We start from the raw sequence: 23501 nt of genomic DNA on the forward strand, positions 1-23501 counted from the left end.
TTCTAAATAGGGAAAGGCTTCAGAAATCTGAAGCACAAAGGAACTTGGGAGTCCTTGTTCAAGATTCTCTTCAGGTTAACGTGCAGGTTCAGTAAGCCCTTAGGAAGGCAAATGCAATGTTAGCATTCATGTCGAGAGGGCTAGAATACAAGAGCAGGGATGTACTTCTGAGGCTGCATAAGTCTCTGGTCAGACCCCATTTGGAGCATTGTGAGCAGTTTTGGGCCCCATACCTAAGGAAGGATGTGCTGGCCTTGGAGGAGGTCCAGAGGAGGTTCAAAAGAATGATCCCAAGAATGAAGGGTTTGTCATATGAGGAGTGGTTGAGGAGTCTGGGCCTGTACTCGTGGGAGTTTAGAAGGATGAAGGGGGGGATCCAATTGAAACTTACAGAATACTGAGAGGCTTAAATAAAGTGGAGGTGCAGAGGATGTTTCCACTAGTGGGAGAGACTAGGACTCGAGGGCACAACCTCAGAGTGAAGTGACCTCCTTTAAAACTGAGATATGGAGGAATTTCTTTAGCCAGAGGGTGGTGAATCTGTGGAACTCATTGCCACAGAGGGCTGTGGAGGCCAGGTCATTGAGTGTCTTTAAGACAGAGATAGTTAGGTTCTTGATCAATAAGGCGATCAAGGGTTATGGGGAGAAGGCAAGATGGGCCAAATTGCCTAATTCTGCTCCTATATCGTATGGTCTTATGGGCTTTTTGCTCGGGCAGAGTTTGTTGCTAAGCGGCTTGTTGCTAGGGGTGTGGCAGCTCCTACGCCCGAAGCCTCTGTTCTGAATGAAAACAGAAGATGTTGGAAACACTGAGCAGCTCTGGCAGGTCTGCGGGGAGAGAGAATTAAGTGTGGAATATAATCTTACTGTGGTGTCTGCAGGGCTGGACACTTAGTTTCATGATCAGGGCTGGGATCCGATAGAGTTCTGACATTAAATTTCTATGTAACATTTGGTACTTTTCATCCCATTTACTGAACTGTAGCTCCAGGTAGCATTAATTTTAAGTAAGGATAACATTTGTTTCCTGGTATTTATATAACATCTTGAGTTCTGATGAAGGGTCATCCAAACTTGAAACATTGGCTCTATTCTCTCTCCACAGATGCTGTCAGACCTGCTGAGATTTTCCAGCATTTTCTGTTTTTGTTATGACAATTTAAATGATGTTTTGCAGTTAAATATGTGACTCCCGAGTGTTGATCGTTCAGCCTGAGATGTGACACCATTCCCAATTCATTAGACATTGAAGCAGTCTGAAGCAGCAAGACCTAGACAACATTCAGACCTGGGCTAATAAGTGGCAAGTAAAGTACAAGTGCCAGGCAATGACAATCTCCAGCAACAGAGAATCTAACATTTCCCCTTGACATTCAGTGGGATTACCATCACTGAATCCCCCACTGTCAACATCCTGGGGGCTTCCATTAACCAGAAACCAAACTGGACCTGTCATATAAATACTGTGGCTACAAACGCAGGTCACAGACTGGGAATTCTGCAGAGAGCAACTCAACTCCTGACTCTCTAAGGCCTGTCCACCATCTACAAGGTACAAGTCAGGAGTGTGCCGGAATATTTTCCACTTGTCCGGATGAGAGCGGCTCCAACAACAATCAACAAGCTTGACACCACCCAGGTCAAAGCAGCCCACTTGATTGGTATCCCATTCACCATCTTAAACATTCACTCCCTCCACCACCAAAGCGCATTGTCAACAGTAGGAACTTTATACAACAATTACTGCAGCAACTCACCAAGGTTCCTTCAATGGCACCTTCCAAACTCATGACCACTACTACCTAGAAGGTCAAAGGCAGCAGACACATGGGAATACCTTCAAGTCACTCACCATTGTGACTTGGGAACTATATTGCCCTTCCTTCACTATCACAGGATCCAAATTCAAGAACTCTCTTCCAAATGGCAATGTGAATTTGCCAACACCAGATGGACTAGCGGTTCACGAAGGGGGCTCACTGCTACCTTCTCAAGGGCAATTAGGAACAGACAACAAATACTGACCTTGCCAGTGATTCCCACATTACCTGAAAGCATTAAAATAAATAGCTGAAAGTGTGCCTGAATCAGTCCACCATGACATCCCTGGCAGCTAATTAAGTGGTAGATTGGACTCATTTTCTGAAGTGGCAGGTACATCATCGGGGCAGCACGGTGGCACAGTGGTTAGCGCTAGTTCGATTCCCGGGCTTGTGTCTCTGTGGAGTTTGCATGTTCTCCCCGTGTCTGCATGGGTTTCCTCCGGGTACTCCGTTTCCTCCCACAGTCCAAAGATGTTAGGTGGATTGGTCATGCTAAATTGCCCCTTAGTGTCAGGGGGACTAGCTAGGGTAAATGCAGGGAGTTATGGGGATAAGGCCTGGGTGGGCCGAATGGTCTCCTTCTGCACTGTAGGATTCTATGAATTGCCTCTAGGAATCATGATCTCCCTCTTTAAGCTCCAGTCCTCACTGCTGAGCAATGTTGTGCAAGGCACAGCAAACCTCAGGTTGCGTCTAGATCTGCACAAGCAGCTGAATTGTATCTCCAGCGTCCTGATGATATATTTAATTAAAATCGTGTTATATACGTACTGGAATGACTTTGCCTTAACATGTAGTGAAATAAAAGCGGGGTGAGACCACTAGGTACATTAATAGTTCAATTCATCCATTCAGTCACTGAAGTTTATTTGTTCAGCTTGTGATTTAAAACAAAATTGTAACTTACAGTGGTGCAGGAAGCAACCTGATTGTTTAGCTGGAGAATGATAAGGCACGCATAGTAAGAGTAATTTAAAACTACCTCTGTGGTGACAGATTGGTACAGTCCATTTGTATGTGGTCTCCCAGGTAACAACAGAAACACAAACTCATTAGAGGGAGGCTTAAAGATAGAAATCAAGAGAAGAGAATAGACGCAGAGTTACTGTGCTCAATGTCTAGAAATAAAAACGGAATTATAGGAAGTGTGAAAACAGAGTTACAAAAAGATGCACAGTAAAGTACAAACTAGTCGGCAAGTTACAAACGGGCAGGTAATTTGAAATAGATCCATGCAATTACAATGAGATGAGCATAAATAAACATTCACGTAGAAGAGACGTGCATGCAAAATTACTCGCATAGAGAGAGACACCACATGCAGCGTTGCAGACACACAGGTAGACAAACACACAGGTAGACAAACACACAGGAATAACCAAAACAAAAGGTGAGGCACACATATTCAGAATTGTGGTTCGAGAGAAACTCGTTGTAATAGAAAGTAAAACATAGAGAGAGACATAAACGTTAGAAAAAATGACAAGTTGAGAGAGTAATTTTACTGATTGAGAATTATCCAATATAGAGAGGTGAAGGCAAACCCTCATACAGGCCCAAGCAGAATACTGGACAGAACAAGTTGGCATAAGGTAAGAAGCAATCCAAACATTAAAAGGAAAAAGATTATTCCATCTTGCGGTGAGTCCTTTTTCACTGTGAAATATTGTACTTGAAGATTCTTCAATGTCTGTAATAGGAGCATTTTTACATATATATATAAGTGCACCTTAATTTAGAATGGTTATGAAATAATGCTTCGGTAGCTTATTACCCCCTATCTGCCCTGTGGATGTTTAGGATGGTGTGGGTCATTGATGCTGGTGCCAGTCTTTATTCAACTTTCTGGCAGCACTTGCATGGAGCTCCCCCTCAAACAGCCCTTTCCTGAATACTTTAATCTTTGTGCTCCAGATGCAGGCTTATTCCCTGGAAGAGGCCAAAGGTGATTCCTTGTAACTTCAATTTAAGCTCAGGCTTCTTGTTGGAAATTTGGGTATTTAGAAGAAATATTGAACCCTCTTAGGTAGCCATTTCTGTCTTTGTCTCTACACTGAAATACATCCACCCTCACCACCAATGACTTTCTCCTTTTTGAAGATGCTCCTGTGTGCTGGGTTGTGGTTCTGCAGGCATTGGCTACTCTCTGGAGCCTTCTCCAAATGACCATTCTTTTCAATGTAATGTTTATTAAGATTTTCCAGACAGGAACACAAAATGTAAACATCAAGTTGCATTAATGTCTTGTGGTAAACAGAGGAGAGAGAACAGAATAAAGTCAATGATCATAGAAAAGAATCAACTTGTGTACATCGTCCGCTCCAAATACATGCATACACTAAAGAGAAAAATCCACCAACAAATACACAAACAGACCACAAAAAACATGCATGCTGGTCTTCGTAATAAACAAACAGAAATAAAATGGGAATTTGGGCTAATGAAATAAGATTTTTTTAAATGAAAATAGAAAGCAACAAGGAATTTACTGGTGTGAGTTGTAATTTCTCTGCATATGCTAAAAATGGTAGTCAAATCTTGTAAAACTTTGTAGTAGAACCATGTAGTGTGCACCTTATTTTTTCTAATTTAATGAAATATAACATCTTTAATCTAGTAGGAATGGGATGGAGGAGCACATGACTTCCATCTAAGTAAAGTTAAACATCCTGCCAGAAGAGTCACGAAGGTCATGAAATCAGTTCCATATTTGGCCAATGGAAGGATTGTTGGTAGCACACCGAAAAGTGACATCAGTGAAATCGTGTCAACAGGTGTTTGCAATATTTCAGAAATAGTCTTAAAGATGGCCGTCCAGTAACTGTGAAAGGATGGGCAAGGCCAATATATATGTACTACAGTAGCAGAGGCCTGATGACACCTGTAACAGAATGGATCAATACCTTGATATTCAGTCAGATGAAAACAATGGAACATTATGTCACACCATGCTTAATGCAGATGGATGGGAAATGAATGTGATATAATAGTGCATCCCAAGTCTCATCTCTGAATTCTTCATCTAAGTCTTGCTCCCATAAGCTCTTTACAGTTGATAATGAAGGACTATGAAAATAAACAATTTTAGCTCACAGAATAGATATAACTCCTTTCATTGTTGGGATTGGAGTCAAAAATGGATCAATGAGGGAATGTGAGGGAAGTGTCGGGAACTGAGGGGTCAAATTGTGTACAAAGTTAAGTACCTGTAAGTATCGGAAAAAGTGGGTCTTGGGAAGGAGAATTTGTCCATAATCTGTTGAAATTATGCAAATAAGTCATCAACATATAGATCTTTAAGTTTTTTGATGCCACAAATGGACCAAATATTGAAAGCTCCATCCAGGATAGAGGGGAGAAAGAAGTGACCATTCTTGATTATGTGAATTCACATATTCAAGTGTCAGCTAGCTATTTGACCATGGCGGAGGCACCACAGCTGAGTCTAAACTTGACCAAACCTGGTGTCCACATATTCCTTCTCTCCTATGTATTCTATGAAGGGTATGTTTTGATTGTGTAGCACGCAAGAAATAATAATTTTCACTGTATCCCAATGCATGTAACAATAATAAATCAAATCAAAATCAAATTTTCTAGCAGGGGTCACTAGGCATGGAGTGTAACTGTGAATCCTAGCTGATTTTTATCTTCCCTAACCCCAAAGCATTGAAGCCATATGTAGTCCTTCAAACAGAGGTCAACCAATCAGCATAGACTGGGCAACTAATGTAAAAATGTCCTGGTTTCCTTAATTCAAAATCATAGCATCAGTGAAACCATGTGTCCAAATGTAATTGTAATGACTCAGGAAGCCCAAGTAGAAAGGAACATAGTTTATTACAGAATGCAAAGTAAAACCACTACCTCGATGTACACACACTAGTCCCTGCCTGGGACAATCGCTCAGCAGGCTCAGTCCTGGGCCTGCCTTATAAAATGAGTTCCCACTGGGCAGATCACTGCCTGTTACCAGAGAAACTCATACTTAACGAGCTCCACAGGGAGATCAATCAGTGATTCCCCATCGAACTCATGGGGTTTGTGGCAAACCACTGTTATATGTTATCTATAGTGGTTAACATAGTTAGTATTTCTCAGTACCTGTATATGTGGCACATCCCTGTCGGTTCCGCCCAAGTCTCCTCCCCCTGGTCTGGGTATAAAGGCAGTGGCTCCTCCCCCTTGCTCTCAGTTCAGACGAGATCACCGACAGGGATGGCTCCAAGTTCTTGCTAATAAAAGCCTATTTGTCTTGCTCAAAACTAGTCTTGGCTCGACTGATAGTGCATCAGGGTTATCACAGTAATATTTATCACAAGCTAGGATATAAATTCTAATTTTATTACTCACAAATTATACATTGTAAATGTTAATAAAAGCAATGGAAATTGAAGATTGTTGTTGGATATCTACTATGAAGAGTGCACAGTTCAGGTGAATGCTGTGCTTTAGAGACCATAGATTTCAAATAAGGGGCAGTAGTCAGCAATAATGAGGTCAAAAATTGATAGCAGCAGTTTTGAAGGGGACAGGACCTGAGAAGAGGAAAGTGTTATTGGTAGCTAGCATGGAAGCTATGAGTGGAATTCAGGCAGCTTGGTGGGAATAAGGCGGAGGGTGCAGGTGGTCTCATAGACAAAATAAACACGGAGAAGGCATGAGGAGAGAAACTAGAGGAAGGTGCAAGTTCAGAGCTAGGACAACAGGAAACCTTAAGGAAGTTTGTTCCTGTGGGATAGGGGAAAGAAAGGAATTGATAAGAGACAGCTGATTGGATAGTGTCAATCTTACTGAAGATGAGGGTACAAGGGTGAGGGATTTAAGAAGATGGTTTGCAGTAGAGGAAACTTTAGAATCAGCATGATGTTATTGGGTATAGTATTTTGGAGGGCGTAGATTAATTTTAAATAAAATACTTTGGAAGTACAAAATTGTCATTGCGTGAAATAATTTGGAAATGAGATTTTAGACATCATGAAAGGGTCTGTGTTTTATTGAGTTCCAGAGCTTAAGTTCTTGACACTTTATTGGACCTCAGGAAGCTGAACTGGAAGATAAACTTGATATATAGTTAATTGGATGTTTTTCATTTCAGGGTGCCATTATGTCAATCTGGTGTCCTTTGCTTTTTGCTGGGAATTCGTCAATTCTCTTCAGAGATATTAAAGACAAGAATGTAACCTTTGTTCTGGACATATCTGAGAGTATGCATTCCAAGCTAGATGCAGTGAAACACTACCTGATCCAGACCCTGTACACGTGGGCACACACAGTGAATGACTGCAAATTCAATATTATTGCCTTTTCTGGCAAGGTACGTGGTGCAACAAGTTGCTTCCTTTGTGTTTTACTCTCACTTTCTTTCATGCCCCTTCTTTAGCTTGAATAAGATTTTGTTCTTCATCTTAATGGGCCCTGTTCTTTCATTATAGCCACAACTTTCTATTTGAACAGAATAGTCTTGATTATTTTTCTTTATTTTATTGTCAGTTACTCTTCAGCCTCTCTTTTAGCCTTTCTACTCACTTTTGTATTTGATTTTCTTCTGTATTCTTGGCTCCAGGTTTGTTATGTACTCTTTTCTAAAACCTCTCAGAATCTTCCAGCACAGAAAGAGGCCATTTGATCCATTGTGCTGAGCTGGCCCTTTGAAAGTGTTATCCAAGTATTCCCCCTCCTCTGCTCTTTCTCATTAACATTTTTCCTTTTCAAGTTTTCATTTTAATTTTAATTTTTGATTCTCTGCTCATTCAAGGAACTCTAGCTTTTTTCTGCACCAACTTTCTCCTGCAAATGCATCTAGTCTGAACACTAATCATGTCTCCTTTTAACACTTTTCATTATTTATGTGCAATGTCCTGTTCCTATTTTTACTTTCTAGTTTATCTAGACCAGATCAGGGGGAGATGGTGGCGTAGTGGTAATGTCACTGAACTAGTTATCAAGAGGTCCGGGCTAATGCTCTGGGGACATAAGCTCAAATGCCATAATGGCAGCTAGTGAAATTTGAATTCAATCAATAAAAACATATGGAATAAAAAAAGTAAGGGCGGAATCTTCCCAAAGTTTGGTTAATTTTTGGTACAAAAACTAGAGTGAATCCCACTGGCCCTGTCGGCACAATCTAGCCCAGAATTGTTAGACACTTGGGGGAAAAAACGTTTTTGACATAGGAGGGGCCATGTTCAGAAAATCTTCCCAAGTGTCCTCCCTAATCCTGAACCTCCTGGAACCATGTTGCGATGAGGGCAGCTCTAAGCCTCCTGCCCATGCGCATGGGTACACTGAAGGCTCTTTCAGGAGTGACTCGAGGTTTCTTGGTCGCACCTGGATGCTCACATTTGGTCAGTGACATGGGTGTTGGGAAAGGGAGGATCTATTGGGTCCTTTAATGCTGGAGCATTGATTTGGGTCTGTAGTGACAACTAGACCAGATGAAGTAAGGGCGACATATTTCCTTCCCTAAACCACATTAGTGAACCAATTGGGTTTTTATGATAATCTGGTAGTTGTTTCACTGCCACCATTACTGGCATTATTCAAAATTTATCTTATTAACTGAATTAAAATTGTCTAGCATGTGTGGGAGCGGACAAGGATACAGTCCACCTCATGCTGGCCCACTGTTGCAGTAAGCTACTGGCTGATGGTCTTTGGGTTCACACTGATTGGTTTCCGGTCCATGTCTCCATGATGATTGCCCACCATATACATGTGTTATGGTCCCCAAAGACATCAATCATTTTTAAAAAGACATTTGAATTCCCAGTGACCAACTTAAAGGAATTGCACAAGATTTCAAGTTTTAAGACTTTTACAGCAACAAACTGAAATGCTTTTTTAAATGATTTAAAATTCATTTGCGAGATGTGGGCATTGCTGGCTACGCCTGCATTTATTGTCCATCCCTAGTTGCCCTTGAGAAGGTGGTGGTGAGCTGCCTTCTTAAAGTGTTGCAGTTTATGCGGTGTAGGGACACCCACATTGCTGTCTGGGAGGTATTTCCAGAATTTTGAACCAGCAACAGTGAAGGAATGGTGATATATTTCCAGGTCAGGATGGTGAGTGACTTGGAGGGGAACCTCCAGGTGGTGGCACCAGGTATCTGCTGCTCTTGCCCTTCTCGGAGGTAGAGTTTGTAGGTTTGGAAGATGCTGCCTAAGGAGCCTTGGTGAGTTCCTGCAGTGCATCTTACAGATGGTACACAAAGCTTCCACTGTTCCTCAGTGGTGGAGGGTGTGGAGGTTGGGGTACCAATCAAACTGGCTGCTTCTTGAATGTTGGGAGCAAGTGAAAAGTCATTCAGGCAAGTGAAAAACATTCCATTACACTCCTGAATTGTGTATTGTAAATAGTTCACAGGCTTTGAGGGGTCCGGAGGTGAGTTACTTGCCACATGATTCCTAGTCTCTGACCTGCTCTGGTAGCCATAGTATTTACATGGCTTGTCCAGCTCAGTTTCTGGTTAATAGTAACCCCCTGGAAGTTGATAGTGGGGGATTCAGTGATGGTAATTCCATTGAATGTCAAGGGGTGATGGTTAGATCCTCTCTTAGAATCATAGAATCCTACAGTGCAGAAGGAGGCCATTCGACCCATCGAGTCTGCACCGACCACAATCCCACCCAGGCTCTATCTCCATAACCCCATGCATTTACCCTAGCTAACTCCCCAGACACTAAGGGGCAATTTAGCATGGACAATCCATCTAACACGCATCTTTGGACTGTGGGAGGAAACCGGAGCACCCGGAGGAAACCCATGCATGGGGAGAATGTGCAAACTCCACACAGATAGTGACTTAAGCCAGGATTCGAACCCAGGACCCTGACGCTGTGAGTCAGCAGTGCTAACCACTGTATCACCATACGACAGTCATCGCCTGGCATTTGTGTGGCACAAATGTTACTTGCCACTTGTCAGCCCAAGCCTGGATATTGTCCAGGTCTTGTTGCATTTGGATATGGACTGCTTCAGTATATGAGGAGTTGAAAATGGTGCTGAACATTGTGCAGTCATCATCAAACATCCCCACTTCAGTCCTTGTGATAAAAGGTAGGTCATTACTGAAGCAGCTGAAGATGGTTGGGCCTAGGACACTATTCTGAGGAACTCCTGCAGTGATGTTCTGGAGCTGAGATTACTGACCCCCCCCAACCACCAAACCAACTTCCTTTGTGCCGTGTATAACTCTAACCAATGGGGTGCTTTCCTATTTCCCACTGATTCCAGTGGCTCTATTGGCTCCTTGATGCCGCACTCAGTCAAATGTTGCCTTATCAAAATTTGCTGGACTCTGGGGTAGTGCCGGCTGACTGGAAAACAGCTACTGTTACGCCGCTGTTTAAAAAAGGAAGTAGACAAAAGGCGGGTAACTACAGGCCGGTTAGCTTAACGTCCGTAGTTGGGAAGATGCTAGAGTCCATTCTTAAAGAGGAAATAACAGAGCACCTGAATAAGAATGGTTCGATCAAGCAGACGCAGCATGGATTCATGAAGGGAAAGTCGTGTTTGACGAATCTACTGGACTTTTATGAAGATGTCACTAGTGCGGTTGACAGAGGGGAACCGGTGGATGTGGTGTTTTTAGATTTCCAGAAGGCGTTCGATAAGGTGCCTCACAAAAGGTTGTGCAGAAGATTGGGGTACACGGAGTTAGGGGTAAGGTGTTGGCGTGGATTGGGGATTGGCTATCTAACAGGAAGCAGAGAGTTGGGATAAATGGGTGCTTTTCTGGTTGGCAGTTGGTGACCAGTGGCGTGCCGCAGGGATTGGTGCTGGGGCCTCAATTGTTTACCATTTACATAGATGATCTGGAGGAGGGGACTGAATGTAGGGTATTCAAGTTTGCTGATGACATGAAGGTGAGTGGGAAAGCGAATTGCGTGGAGGACGCGGAAAGTCTGCAGAGAGATTTGGATAGGCTGAGCGAGTGGGCGAGGATCTGGCAGATGGAATATAACGTTAGCAAATGTGAGGTTATCCACTTTGGAAGAAATAATAGTAAATTGGAATATTATTTAAATGGAGAAAAATTACATCGTGCGACTGTGCAGAGGGACCTGGGGGTCCTTGTGCATGAATCACAAAAACTCAGTCTGCAGGTGCAGCAGGTGATCAAGAAGGCGAATGGAATGTTGGCCTTTATCGCGAGGGGGATAGAATATAAAAGCAGGGAGGTCTTGCTGCAACTGTAGAAGGCACTGGTGAGGCCGCAACTGGAGTACTGTGTGCAGTTTTGGTCCCCTTATTTGCGAAAGGATATATTGGCCTTGGAGGGAGTGCAGAGAAGGTTCACCAGGTTGATACCGGAGATGAGGGGTGTAGCTTATGAGGAGAGATTAAACAGATTGGGTCTGTACTCGTTGGAGTTTAGAAGGATGAGGGGTGATCTTATAGAGACATATAAGATAATGAAGGGGCTGGATAGGGTAGAGGTGGAGAGATTCTTTCCACGGGAAACCAGAACTAGAGGGCACAGCCTCAAAATAAGGGGGGGGCGGTTCAGAACAGAGTTGAGGGGGAACTTCTTCTCTCAAAGGGTAGTGAATCTCTGGAATTCTCTGCCCATTGAAGTGGTGGAGGCTTCCTCGTTGAATATGTTTAAATCACCGGTAGATAGTTTTCTGATCGATAAGGGAATTAGGGGATATGGGGAGCAGGCGGGTAAGTGGAACTGATTCGCTTCAGATCAGCCATGATCTTGTTGAATGGCGGGGCAGGCTCAAAGGGCCAGATGGCCTACTCCTGCTCCTATTTCTTATGTTCTTATGTTGATGTCAAGGGCAGTCACCCTCACCTCCCCTCTGGAGTTCAGCTCTTTGTCCTTGCTTGAATAAAGGGTGTGATGAGGGCAGGAGCTGAGGCGGAACCCAAACTGAGTGCCAGTGGGCAGGCTCTTTTTTTCTTTTTATTGCCCATCCCTAATTGCCCAGACTGCTCCCAGTTCCCATGAAATCTGTCCCTTCAAACCTCACACTCTCAGGGACGGTTGGTGATGCAGAGAGAGAGAGGCAGATTCCTATGACAAACACATACATGCACCATATTCCTGATGACTTCTGATTCCAAATCAAGTCCTACTGCTTTCTTAGCTAATGCTCACACTCTGGACCACTGCTACGTGACTGCTGTCTTATATGTTGGTCATTGATGATAATGTGCCTTCTTAACAAAATTTCATTTATAAATTTGATATGATAAAATATGTCAGTGTTGAGTATTTTCAGCATATGTGTCAGGCTGTGCTTACCACCGCCTGTTCATAATATAGTTAAATTCATATTAAGCCACTCTGATTCTTATATTCTGTTACTTTTATGCTAAGTATTTACCTCACTGCCTCTGAGGTTGTCCAGCTGTAATGTCCCATGTACTGGGTACAGCCCATCTCATTCTGCCCCAATGTAAAACCTCCATAGGTTACGAAGCTGCACAATTATGGTTTCTTGCGATTCTGATGAGTGACTAAACGCATATTTATTTGTTTACCTATTCACTAGGTTGCAAAATACTGTGACAGCTTGATTGATTGCACACCTCAGGCAGTAGAGAAAACTATCCCGTGGATCAAATCTCTGGAATGCAAAACTGGTAGAAACATGCAACATGCTTTAGCTGTTGCATTTGATGATCCTGCCAGTGATGCTGTTTACCTAATAACTGATGGGATACCTGACATCGACCCTCAGGAAATCTACACTCTGTTGACATTTGCAGCCATGGGTCGACCAGTACACACACTTTATGTGGTGGGAAGTTGCAGCAAGCCTGAAGCTTATGACTTCTTGGAAAAACTATCATGGCAAACAGGGGCTTCTTTTCAAGCAGCAAGTCTCAACAGAAGTGGATCAGTGGAACAAGTGGGTGTCAAAATGTCTAAAATGACGTCATTTACCGGTTGTTTGTGATTTGTAGGACTGTCTTTACTGTCTACAACAGCAACCTTACAACATCTGCCCACAAAAAGGGACATGTTAGAGAATATGTGTAACAAATATAGTTCCTTTCCAAAAAATATAAATGGACAGCATCCATTTAAGACCTATGTTTTGCAGTGAAATATAACATTTGAAAAAAGTTTAAATTATTTTGGATTTTACTTATTCTCCAAATATTTATTTTATTTGTGTCACAAGTAGGTTTACATTAACACTGCAATGAAGTTACTGTGAAAATATCACTGCAACACTACTAGAAACAAAAAGTTAAATAAATATATTTAAATTCAGAACTTTTATTCAATACTTCCCTTCACACTGGAATAAGAGTTCTAGAATTTCCCACTCTTATGTTAATCATTTTTCTGCTGATTGCTATTGAGATATAAATGGTATAGACATTAAAATACATTGCAACCATTAAACAATGATGGTCATTTGTCATAGATATGCAGTGGCCAAAATGAGCAAATCAAGCAAAGAGAGGTGACTAAAGTCTTGGCTAGTGTAATGACTACTAACATGACTTTTAAAATTATTATGTCCATCTTTCATTGTCATGTCTGATCCACTGACAGTCTTTCCTATACTTGAGTCCACCTGCGGCAAGGATATATAACTTTTCCTCTCCTCACTACAGCTCCCAATTGCTCTTTCTGACCCCACCTAACCACTTGTAACTTTTCCACCTTGTCGCTGAGCCAGGCTCATGCCTTTTCTCCTCTTATCCACTTATCAAAACGTTTTTATCAGTGGCACCCTGCAACACATCCTCCACCCTTGCTCATCGCCCTAAGATTCATCTCCCAGTTCTGCACTTCTACACCCAGCAACCCTTGCACGGGTCAACATAAGCAACTCCACAGGGAATCCACCTGTGCGTACGTGTGTAAGTGTGTGTGTATTATGTATAAAATATATACATCTAGTGGGGAACGTAGAGAAAGCTTTCTATCATTTGCAGTAGATATTGCTTGATGCTAAAATTTGAGACAACATTGACAATTTAATTGTGAGGATCCCAAAGTATTAAAATACATTTTAACAAATATTTTTAAAGAATAAAATGTGAAAGGAATTAATACAAAGCTTGTTAACATCAGCCCTGGAAATGTTGTACTATCTTATCTTTTTGCAGCTTATCCCAGTCTACCAACTCAATTATTCTGACCTGATGAGACCATGCTACTCAGATCTGAAATACTGCAGTATGGTTGCAGCATTGAATAGAGGTCCCTACAGCCCTCTTAGACAGTTACATGGAGCTGTATCTTTCAGGTATGTTGTTATGGGGAGCAAAATGGTATTTATGTTCTTCACAGCTGATATGTATGTTTTCAGCTAGGACATTTGATCACTGTCAAAGTTTGGAGAAAATGCTGATCATCATCAACCATAACAACAGCTTGCATTTATATAGCACCTTTAATGTGATTAAAATGTCCTCAGAGGCTTTCCAATAGCGAAAATCAGACAAATGTTTACAATGAGCCACATAAGGACATATTAGACAGGTGATCAACAGCATAGTCAAAGAGGTAGGTTTTAAGAGGTGAAAGAAAAAGAGGTAGAGAGCAGAGAGGTGTAGGAAGGGAATTCTAGTACTTAGGACAGTTTTCAAGTGAACGGTGTGAGGTTTAGGCCCCAAATGCTTAACTGTTGAAGGCCCCGCGCTAAGCTGAGGCCTTCAAGAGGACATCTTTGGGTGCCAGGGACAGTTTAAGCTCGTTGTGGATCATCTGATGCTACAGTGATGTCCTCACTGCAACACCACTAGAATTTGCTGCCTTTGGACTGCTAGTCACTTTTAGAGCAGAAATCTGCTTGCAGTCCAGACTTAATTAGTCTAATGAGTTAGGGTTGTGGTGGATAAGGAGGGCGGGCAGAAATCTTGCCCTGCCAGTTCTCAACACTGAAGAGGAGAACCTGCTCCTGTGGAAGAGGAGTATCATTTACATTACAAAGATCTGCACTGAGCCAAAAACAGAATGTTCAAACATTCTGGCTACATATAAAATGCTGAACAAAGATTTACGTTTTCAGCGGGTCTTTTTCTATCTGCTATGTATCCGATATATCTGATATATATCCTTTGTGCCTGTCTGACTTACACAGCTCTCTTCCGTATTGCTGGAGTACATTGCACCCCAGAGGTATGAAGGTTATAACAAAAGGAGATTTAATTGATTCCAGTGCTGGAGAGCTCATAAGGGGAGCTTGTGTATTGGCTCGAAGGGAGGATAATGGATATTATTATCTGGGAAGACTTGGCCAAGAAGTTGAGGTGATTATGCGTTTGTATATATCTCCACCTCCCCACATCAATCATCATCAATGTCCCTGAAGTTACAGCACTTTCCTCAGATCTAGGTCTTTTACGAAGATGAAACACTCCTTCATTCTCCCATGTTCTTGAGACACAGAAAGTTCAGACCCTTCCCAGACAGATGGAATGCCATTTCCTTCTCTGTCACTTTTGCTCCAATAGATTCTCCATCAGATTAGAATTCTAAGTAATAGGTCCATGGTGCAAAAATGCAATATGACACTAATTCAACCTACCTACTTAGTAAGATCACACTCGATTGGTGGGAAAAGGTTTGTCATGTTCTCAATCTCAGATCAATTGTAGATATTTCAGTGTAGTGAAAACTCCACATTGTATATGCTCAGTGTTGCTTGTGATTTGCAAGTGCTTTACTGCAAAATGACAGAAACAGCTTCTACTTTTTAAAATTCTTTTTATTTTGAATTTGTCAGCATTTAGCACCCCAGGTTAGACACACGAAAAAGCTTCTTCTGAACTATCCCAATAATGGCCAATATTTGTGATGTTTCTGCCCTTGTAAAGAAAAATCCAAACACTCTGCAGAGAAATGCATGTTGGATATTTCACCTGGCAAAAATAGCAGTTCAACATCAAAGTCCCACGCAGTTTTAAGCAATTGCTGCATTTGCGCATTAATTACAGAATGTTCGGACTTAACAGTACAAAGGCCCTTTATAATGAAGAGTTGACTGTTCCTCCAATGCCACTTAACCATCTCAGTCCAGAAGGGGAATCATAGAAATTGTGAAATCTCATTCCTGTGAGTAGTGAATTCTTAAGAGATTTAATCTTCTAACCTGCACTTTTTACAATCATCTACCTGCCACATGGCCTTTTCATGATTGGCCTTTAATATGTTTTTGACAAGTAAAAATCTGTATTATACTGTTTACCAGTCTTGAATTAATGCTGGTTGTGATCAGTCCTCAGAACAATACTACACATACAATTGGCCTATTAGATTTGACTATAATGTGAGCTGTTGATAATGTACATCTACCTTTTTGCTAAACTAGTGAGTAGAGGAAAAGACCAAAATAATGGCTGTACATGATTAAGGATGCAAAGAACTTAAAAATGGTCACTTTGTCCATTCTGACAGACTGACATCTACCATATATTGACTTTGTCCAATCTTTTCAATCTCATAAAAAAGTTGTGAAAGTATTGGTGAGCCAACCATTCCTAAATCCAAAGTGAGGTATATTAAATGATGTCTTTAAGTTGCATGATGTCTGAGAAACTATTATATTTAGGGTTATCCAGGTCGAGTTTTGGTGCAATTCGACAAGGGTAAGAAGACAAAACGAAAAGCCCAATGTCGTCTGCAGGAAACTGCCCTCCATGATATAATACACTACGAAGATGCTAGAAGGCATGCCATTGGACCTGGATGCAAAGTCTTGGCACCACAGGAGGTTGGTATGGACTGGTACGGCCCAGGGACAGTGTTACAGGGAAGAGAACAACGAGGATTAAATTCAGGTACTGAATTTCAACAAAACACACAAGCAATATATATGAGAGGAAGTTTTCAAATGGGTGACCTTTTAAATTCAGCATTATTTTAAGGCAAGCACTAATCCATTTAAACTAAAGAGCTCACATATTATCAACCATCGGAAAATACCCCCAAACCAGGCATTAAAATTGCTACTAGAATGAATGTGTCAATAAATGCTTGTGTTTGAAGTTTATTTATTAGTTTCATAAGTAGGCTTACAATAACACTGTAATGAAGTTACTGTGAAAATCGCCTAGTCGTCACACTCCGGCGCCTGTTCGGGTACATTGAGGGAGAATTTAGCATGGCCAATGCGTGTAACCAGCACGTCTTTCGAACTGTGGGAGGAAACCAGAGCACCCAGAGGAAACCCATGCAGACACGAGGAGAAAGTGCAGGCTCCGCAATGACCCAAGCCGGGAATCGAACATGGGTCCCTGGCGCTGTGAGGCAGCAGTGCTAACCACTGTGCCACCATGCTGCCCCACTGTGTGTGTAGCAATGATGCTTAAAAAGATTTCTTAGCAGAAATGTCTGTGAGATATCCTAATATCTGCTCAGTTTGTGTCAGGCTGAGACTTAGAGCTACATGACATTGTCTGTGCTTCAGGTGTTTGCAATTTCTCAATATAATCTTTTGGCTTGCAGAACAAGTTGGAAGATTTTGACTTTTTTGTGATACAGTAAAATGGGTAACAGCAAATCAGCAACCTGTTTTACATCTCTCCATTGAATTCTTTCTGGGGGTGAAATTGGTCTTCAGCATCATGAATAAAGCTCCTTGTGAATTGTCACCCAGCTTACACTAACATTCTTTTCCAGCAAAGGTACATCAGCAGCAGAAGGTTAGCTATGTCTGGCATTGAATCACTGCTCCTTCAACTTCATGTGCACTTACTTCTTCGTACTCAAGCTCAGTGAATCACCTCCGGCTTTCACTGACTAAACCTTCTCTGGGTTGGTACTTGCCAATGTAGGAAAGAGCAATGCAGGGTAACTGTGAGGCTTCTTAAAAATTATGTGGCATAGATGGCTAGGTGAAATTGTTGCCCTTTCCTAATTACATTTGGGAAAGTAATGGAGAGCTGCATTCTTGAACCGCTACAGTCCATGTGGTGTAGGTACACCCACGGTGCTGTTAATGAGGGAGTTCCAGGATTTTGACCCAGCAGCAGTGCAGGGACGGCGATATAGTTCTAAGTCAGGATGATATGTGTCTTGGAGAGGGACTTTCAGGTGGTAGTATTCCCATGCATCTACTCTCCTTGTCCTTCTAGGCAGTAGAAGTCGCAGGTTTGGAAGGTGCTGTTGAAAGAGTTTTGGGAGTTGCTGCAAGTGCACCTTGTAGATGGTGCACACTGCTGCATTGGTGGTGAGGGAGTGAATATTTAAGGTGGTGGATGGGGTGCCAATCAAGCGAGCTGCTTTGTCCTGGATGGTGTTGAGTTTCCTGAGTGTTAGATTGGCATATCCAGGCAATAGAGAGTATTCTATCGCACTCCTGATTTGGACAGGCTTTGGGGATGTCAGGAGGTGAGTTACTTGCTGCAGAATTCCCAGCCTCTGACCTGCTCTTGTAATATTTATATGGCTGGTCCAGTTCAGTTTCTGGTTAATGGTAACCCTAACGATGTTGATAGTGCAGGATTCAACAGTGATAATGATATTGAATGTTAAGGGGAGATGGTTAGATTCTCTCTCGTTGGAGATAGTCGTTGCCTACAACTTGCATGACACAAATGTTACTTGCTACTTTTCAGCTCACGTCTGTTGTCCAGGTCTTGCTGCCTATGGACACCGATTGCTTCAGTATATGAGGAGTCCTAAGTGGTGCTGAACATTGTGCAATCATCAACGAACATCCCCACTTCTTCCCTTATGATGGAAGGAAGGTCACTGATGAAGCAGCTGAAGATGGTTGGGCTGGGACCCTACCCTGCAGAATTCCTGCAGTGATACCCTACGACTGAGATGATTAACCTCCAACAACTGATGATCAAGAGTGGACTGATGGGTGGTAAATTGGCCAGGTGTGATTTGCCCTGCTTTTTGTAGACAGGACATACCTGAGCAATTTTCCACTTTGCCAGATCGATATAAGTGTTGTAGTTGTACTAACACAGCTGAGCTAAGAGCATGGCTAGTTCTGGAGCACAAGTCTTTAGTACTCTTCACAAAGCCCATATCCTTTGCAGTATCCAGTTCCTTCAGCCGTTTCTTGGTATCACATGGAGTGAATTGAATTGGCTGAAGACAGGCATCTGTGATGGTGGGGGCTACAGGAGGAGGCCGAGATAGATCATCCACTTGGCAAGATGCTGGGGTTATGTGGTGTACATTATCCTTTTGGGGTCTCCCTGAGAAAGAACATAGCTTTTGCTACTGATAAGACATCCCTTCAAATTAGATTCGTATTTTATGCTCCTTTGAGCCACAGTTTCTCATTGTTTCAATGAATGAACTAGCGAGTATATAGATAGAGGTAGAAAGAATAATGAATAAAACATGGTTCTAGTTCTGAGCACCTTCCCCTGCCCCACTCCCTTGATTGCTTCCCAGCTGACAATCTGAAAGACTACCCGAGATGAAAAGGTGTTTTTCTTGATGCATTAGAATTCTTGCTGCCTGTCACATGTGGCATTTTCATGCATATAGGTAGAACATTGGTATCATGGGATTGGGAGGAGGTGTGCATCATCTAATCCAGTTCTATTTTATGCAGCATGCAGGCAGCTTGGGTTAGCAGTGTGACTGTTATTTGTATTTTGCCACATTTGATAGGCCACAGGGGAAATACACTGGCATTTCCAGAGTGTAGAGCAGGCAGCAAAACCATGGGTACTTGTATTCTTCTGGAAAGTCAGTGAGGAGTTTCCAAAGCATTGTTCATCCTCATGATGCAGTTCTAAATGTCCAGTGAATAACTATGATAATACAATTTAAGGCAATATTGTAAAATTTGGTAAAATGTGATGCTACACACATTGGCTGACATTTGGATGTCTTTATGAAGAAGATGGCAAACCCCAGCTACAATTTACTTGCAGCCTCACTAAGGCACCGCAGCATATTTATTGCCAGATATTTGTGTCTGAGATAGTAGACCTGATGTATTACATACCATTGACATCTCACATTATATCTTACCAGCAATCATTTTATTATTCGTCCCAGTCCTCCTCCGATAGCTGCAGTACCTTAAAGCATTGAATCCAGTCCACACATTGGGCACAATTTGCAGCATGCTTGTAGCATTTGCCTTTGCAGAGATGAGCCTTGTGTGAGCTTTGCAACACTTTTCTTTATTCATTCATGGATCTGGGCATCATTGGTCATTAAACTTGTAATTCAAATTTCACCATGTGCTTTGGTGGGATTCAAACCCATGTCCCTAGAGCATTAGCCCAGGTCTCTGGATTACTAGTCCAGTAACAATACCACTATGCCACTGCCACACATCCCCACCACCCCCTCCCCCCCAATGTGGGATGTTGGTGAACTTTCCCTTTAATTAATATAAAACTGCACACAGTGGCTGGGATTTTACTGCCCCACCCACCACAGGAACCAGACCAGGCGAAGGGCAGACCATGGATTGACCTCGGGCGGGATTTTCCGGTTTCAGGGTGAGCGAGGCCAGAAAATCCCACCCAGTATTTCTAATAGCGCGGTACAGAATTATCATTGCTTCCTTGCATTTGCATTCCTACTTCTGTGTGCTTCCCTTTGGGCCTAGAATTATAGAATTTTTAAATACAATTACAGAATCTCTACCGTGCAGAAGGAGGCCATTTGACCCATCGAGTCTGCACTGACTCTCTGACAGAGCATCTTACCCAGGCCTACCCCCCTACCCTATCCCCATAACCCCATGCATTTATCCCACTAATCCCCCTAACCTACACTTCTTGGGACACTAAGGGGCAATTTGGCATGGCCAAATCAACTAATCTGCACATTTTTGGAGTGTGGGAGGAAACTGGAGCACCCGGAGGAAACCCACGCAAACACGGGAAGAACGTGTAAACTCCACACAGTCACCCAAGGCTGGAATCAAACCCAGATCCCTGGCGCTGTGAGGCAGCAGCGCTAACCACCGTGCCACCCGCATCTCTCTATTCATCCTGCCTTTAACTTTGCCGTTAATATTATTCACTTTCAATGCTCAATGATGAATTTGCTTAGCTAAACTGTTGCAAATTCAAAGGAGGCTTAATCAGTGAAAAGGAACGAAAATTCATTCGAATTTTGTTTTCAGGTCATGATGACTGTGAAGGCTTGATTGTAAATTTCTGGAATGGCAGAACGGAGAAGGTTCCTCCCGGAATAGCAATATGGATCCCTGTGCTCCTGGGTGAGCGAATCATTTTGGAGCTCCAGATGACCATCACAGCTAAACAGAAGCTTCTGGAAACTTACCCTGATTATCCACAGATTGTGCCACCTGGGTATCGAAGATCACAGAGTAGCATTGACGTGTTTGAGCCAGTATGTCAGTTCAGGGTCGCTTGTGAATGCCGAGGCCTTCATTCTCATTGTGGCCAAGTATTGTGCTGGATCCCTGACAATCCAGCAAGTTACTTGGGCCCAGATGTAATGTGTCCTGCCAGGTCTGATGTCTCTAGAAATGGGCTTGAAGGTGAAAAGATCCCTGGGACAATTCTGAGTAGACAGGATCTGAGTCAGAATGTAATGGAACAGCTCACTCAACATGATCTGCCTTTTCAGTCGAATACACTGATGAAAGAAAAGAGACTTAAGCCTGTAGAGTTTGATGGGAGAATAAGCAAGACTTCACTTGAGAGAATTACTGACAAGAAGACATTAAAGTGTAAATCTGCTAATGTGGTTGATATGAACAGGACTAAATCCACAACTATAGGCAGAGCTTTAAACACAGACTGTGGTCTGTTTAAACATCATCAGAGCACAAAAGACAAGATGAAAGAAAAGGATACGTGGAAATATGGGGAAAGGATCCCCTCAGCTCCTCTTCAGAAGAAATCTGGTGAGGAGTTTTTTCTGTTGTGAGACCAATACATTTTGTTTGTACCTACTGCCCATAGCATACCTAGAAAGTATGCCAGATATTGGCTAAGTTTATGATAATGTTTGGTGGGTCCGTTGACATATGCTTCCCTCACAGTTAGATCTAGAATTGTGACTGTAGTATTGAATTTCTAATATTATATCACTATAAGGAGGGGAGGCAATGGCCTAGTGGTATTATCGTTAGACCATTAATCCAGAAACTCAGCTAATGTTCTGAAGACCCAGGTTCGAATCCTGCCACAGAACATGGTGGAATTTGAATTTAATAACAAAAATCTGGAATTAAGAATCTACTGATGACTATGAAACCATTGTCGGAAAAACTCATCTGATTCACTAATGTCCTTTAGGGAAGGCAATCTGCTGTCCTTATCTGGTCTGGCCTACATGTGATTCCAGAGCCACAGCAATGTGGTTGACTCTCAACTGCCCTCGAGCAACTAGGGATGAGCTAGGGACAACTAGATCCCACAAATGAATTTAAAAAATTAGCATTGAACAATCCACTCTGCTATGCAAGGGAAATTTTCATCTGCCTGTTGAGTTGTATGAACAGTGTGAATGTGTGAAAGGTGCAGTAGTGGGACAAAGGTTTTAAAAAATTTGATGCTGATCTTGTCCCAGGGACCTGCCCAATGCTTTCAATAAGGCCTGGATTAAGGCAGCTAGTGCTTTCACCTGAAACAGAGCCTAATGCATATGTGTAAATGAGGGTCCTATACAGGGGTTTTAAGACCAGATGTCATCCACATCTGTTTCCTTCTTAAGAATCTCTCATCATTTCCAGCCGCCAGGTTTGGCCTTGCATTCCCTCCAGTTCTGGGTTCTGCATTTGGAGAAGTAAATCAGCATTCCCAAGTTCTTAGTTCAATCCTATTCTTGTCAAGTTGGCCAGATTTTGAGTTCAACCTTCTCCACAACCACTCCATTACAATGCACATAAAACCAAACCTAACCCTACTACTGAACATTCCCATTAGATTCTTCTTGCTCCCAACCAAAGGGAGTATGATTAGCACTGGTAACTTGCTTTGATTACAATATTATAATGAGACCTAAATACAAAAGCGGATCAGTCCTCCTGCTGATGTTATCAGGCGGGCGGAGTGGATGCTCCGCCTGATGTGCCATGTAAGAAAACTGACCCATGATTTGGGCTTAAAATTCAATTGTGGATATTTGAGAGAAATATTAAAAGCAAGGTGGCTTTCTCAGATATTGAAGGCAGAAATCAATAATGGAAAATAACAGATACAAAAGACTAAAAACTCGGTAAGGATTTTAAAAGTTTGGTGCAGCAGGATTTCCATCTGCCACTTTGACCCCAACCCCAATCTCAAGGAGAGGGTCATTTAAATATTTAGTAAGTGGCTGTCACCTATGGAAGGACAACCTACCCTATTTTTCTGTCTGAGACTTAAGATGGCATTATACTATCCAATAGGAGATCCTGAGGACAAAGATGCAAGTTTGAAAAATACCTTTGTTACCAAATTACAACCACTGCCCGTGCCAATCTACCACCAAAACTACATTATGATTTGCCCCCAGAAGTTTGGAAATTTTAAGTTAAAAACTCGGTTTATCATAGAATCCCTACAGTGCAGAAGGAGGCCATTCAGCCCATCAAGTCTGCACCAACAACAATCCCACCCAGGCCCTATCCCTGTAACTCCATGTATTTACCTTGCTAATCCTTCTGACACCAAGGGGCAATTTATCATGACCAATCAACCTAACCCACACATCTTTGGGATTGTGGGAGGAAACCCCCACAGGCAGTGACCCGAGGACAGAATTGAACCTGGGTCCCTGGCGCTGTGAGACAGTGTGCTAACCACTGTGCAT

The 23501-nt window shown here is 42.4% G+C and overlaps 1 protein-coding gene across 2 annotated transcripts in view; it reads right to left on the reverse strand.

Annotated features, from left to right (window-relative positions):
- Positions 1–4595: 4595 nt before the first annotated feature.
- Positions 4596–23501, reverse strand: part of adck2 (aarF domain containing kinase 2) — a 37789-nt gene continuing 18883 nt past the window's right edge. For both annotated transcript variants that reach the window (XM_078220019.1, XM_078220020.1), the window contains one exon: positions 4596–4706. In XM_078220019.1, coding sequence (XP_078076145.1) covers positions 4681–4706 — 26 coding nt within the window. In that variant the 3' untranslated portion in view covers positions 4596–4680. The remainder of the gene's footprint in view (positions 4707–23501) is intronic.

The sequence above is a fragment of the Mustelus asterias genome, chromosome 9, assembly GCF_964213995.1.
Source record: "Mustelus asterias chromosome 9, sMusAst1.hap1.1, whole genome shotgun sequence".
NCBI classification, from domain to species: domain Eukaryota; kingdom Metazoa; phylum Chordata; class Chondrichthyes; order Carcharhiniformes; family Triakidae; genus Mustelus; species Mustelus asterias.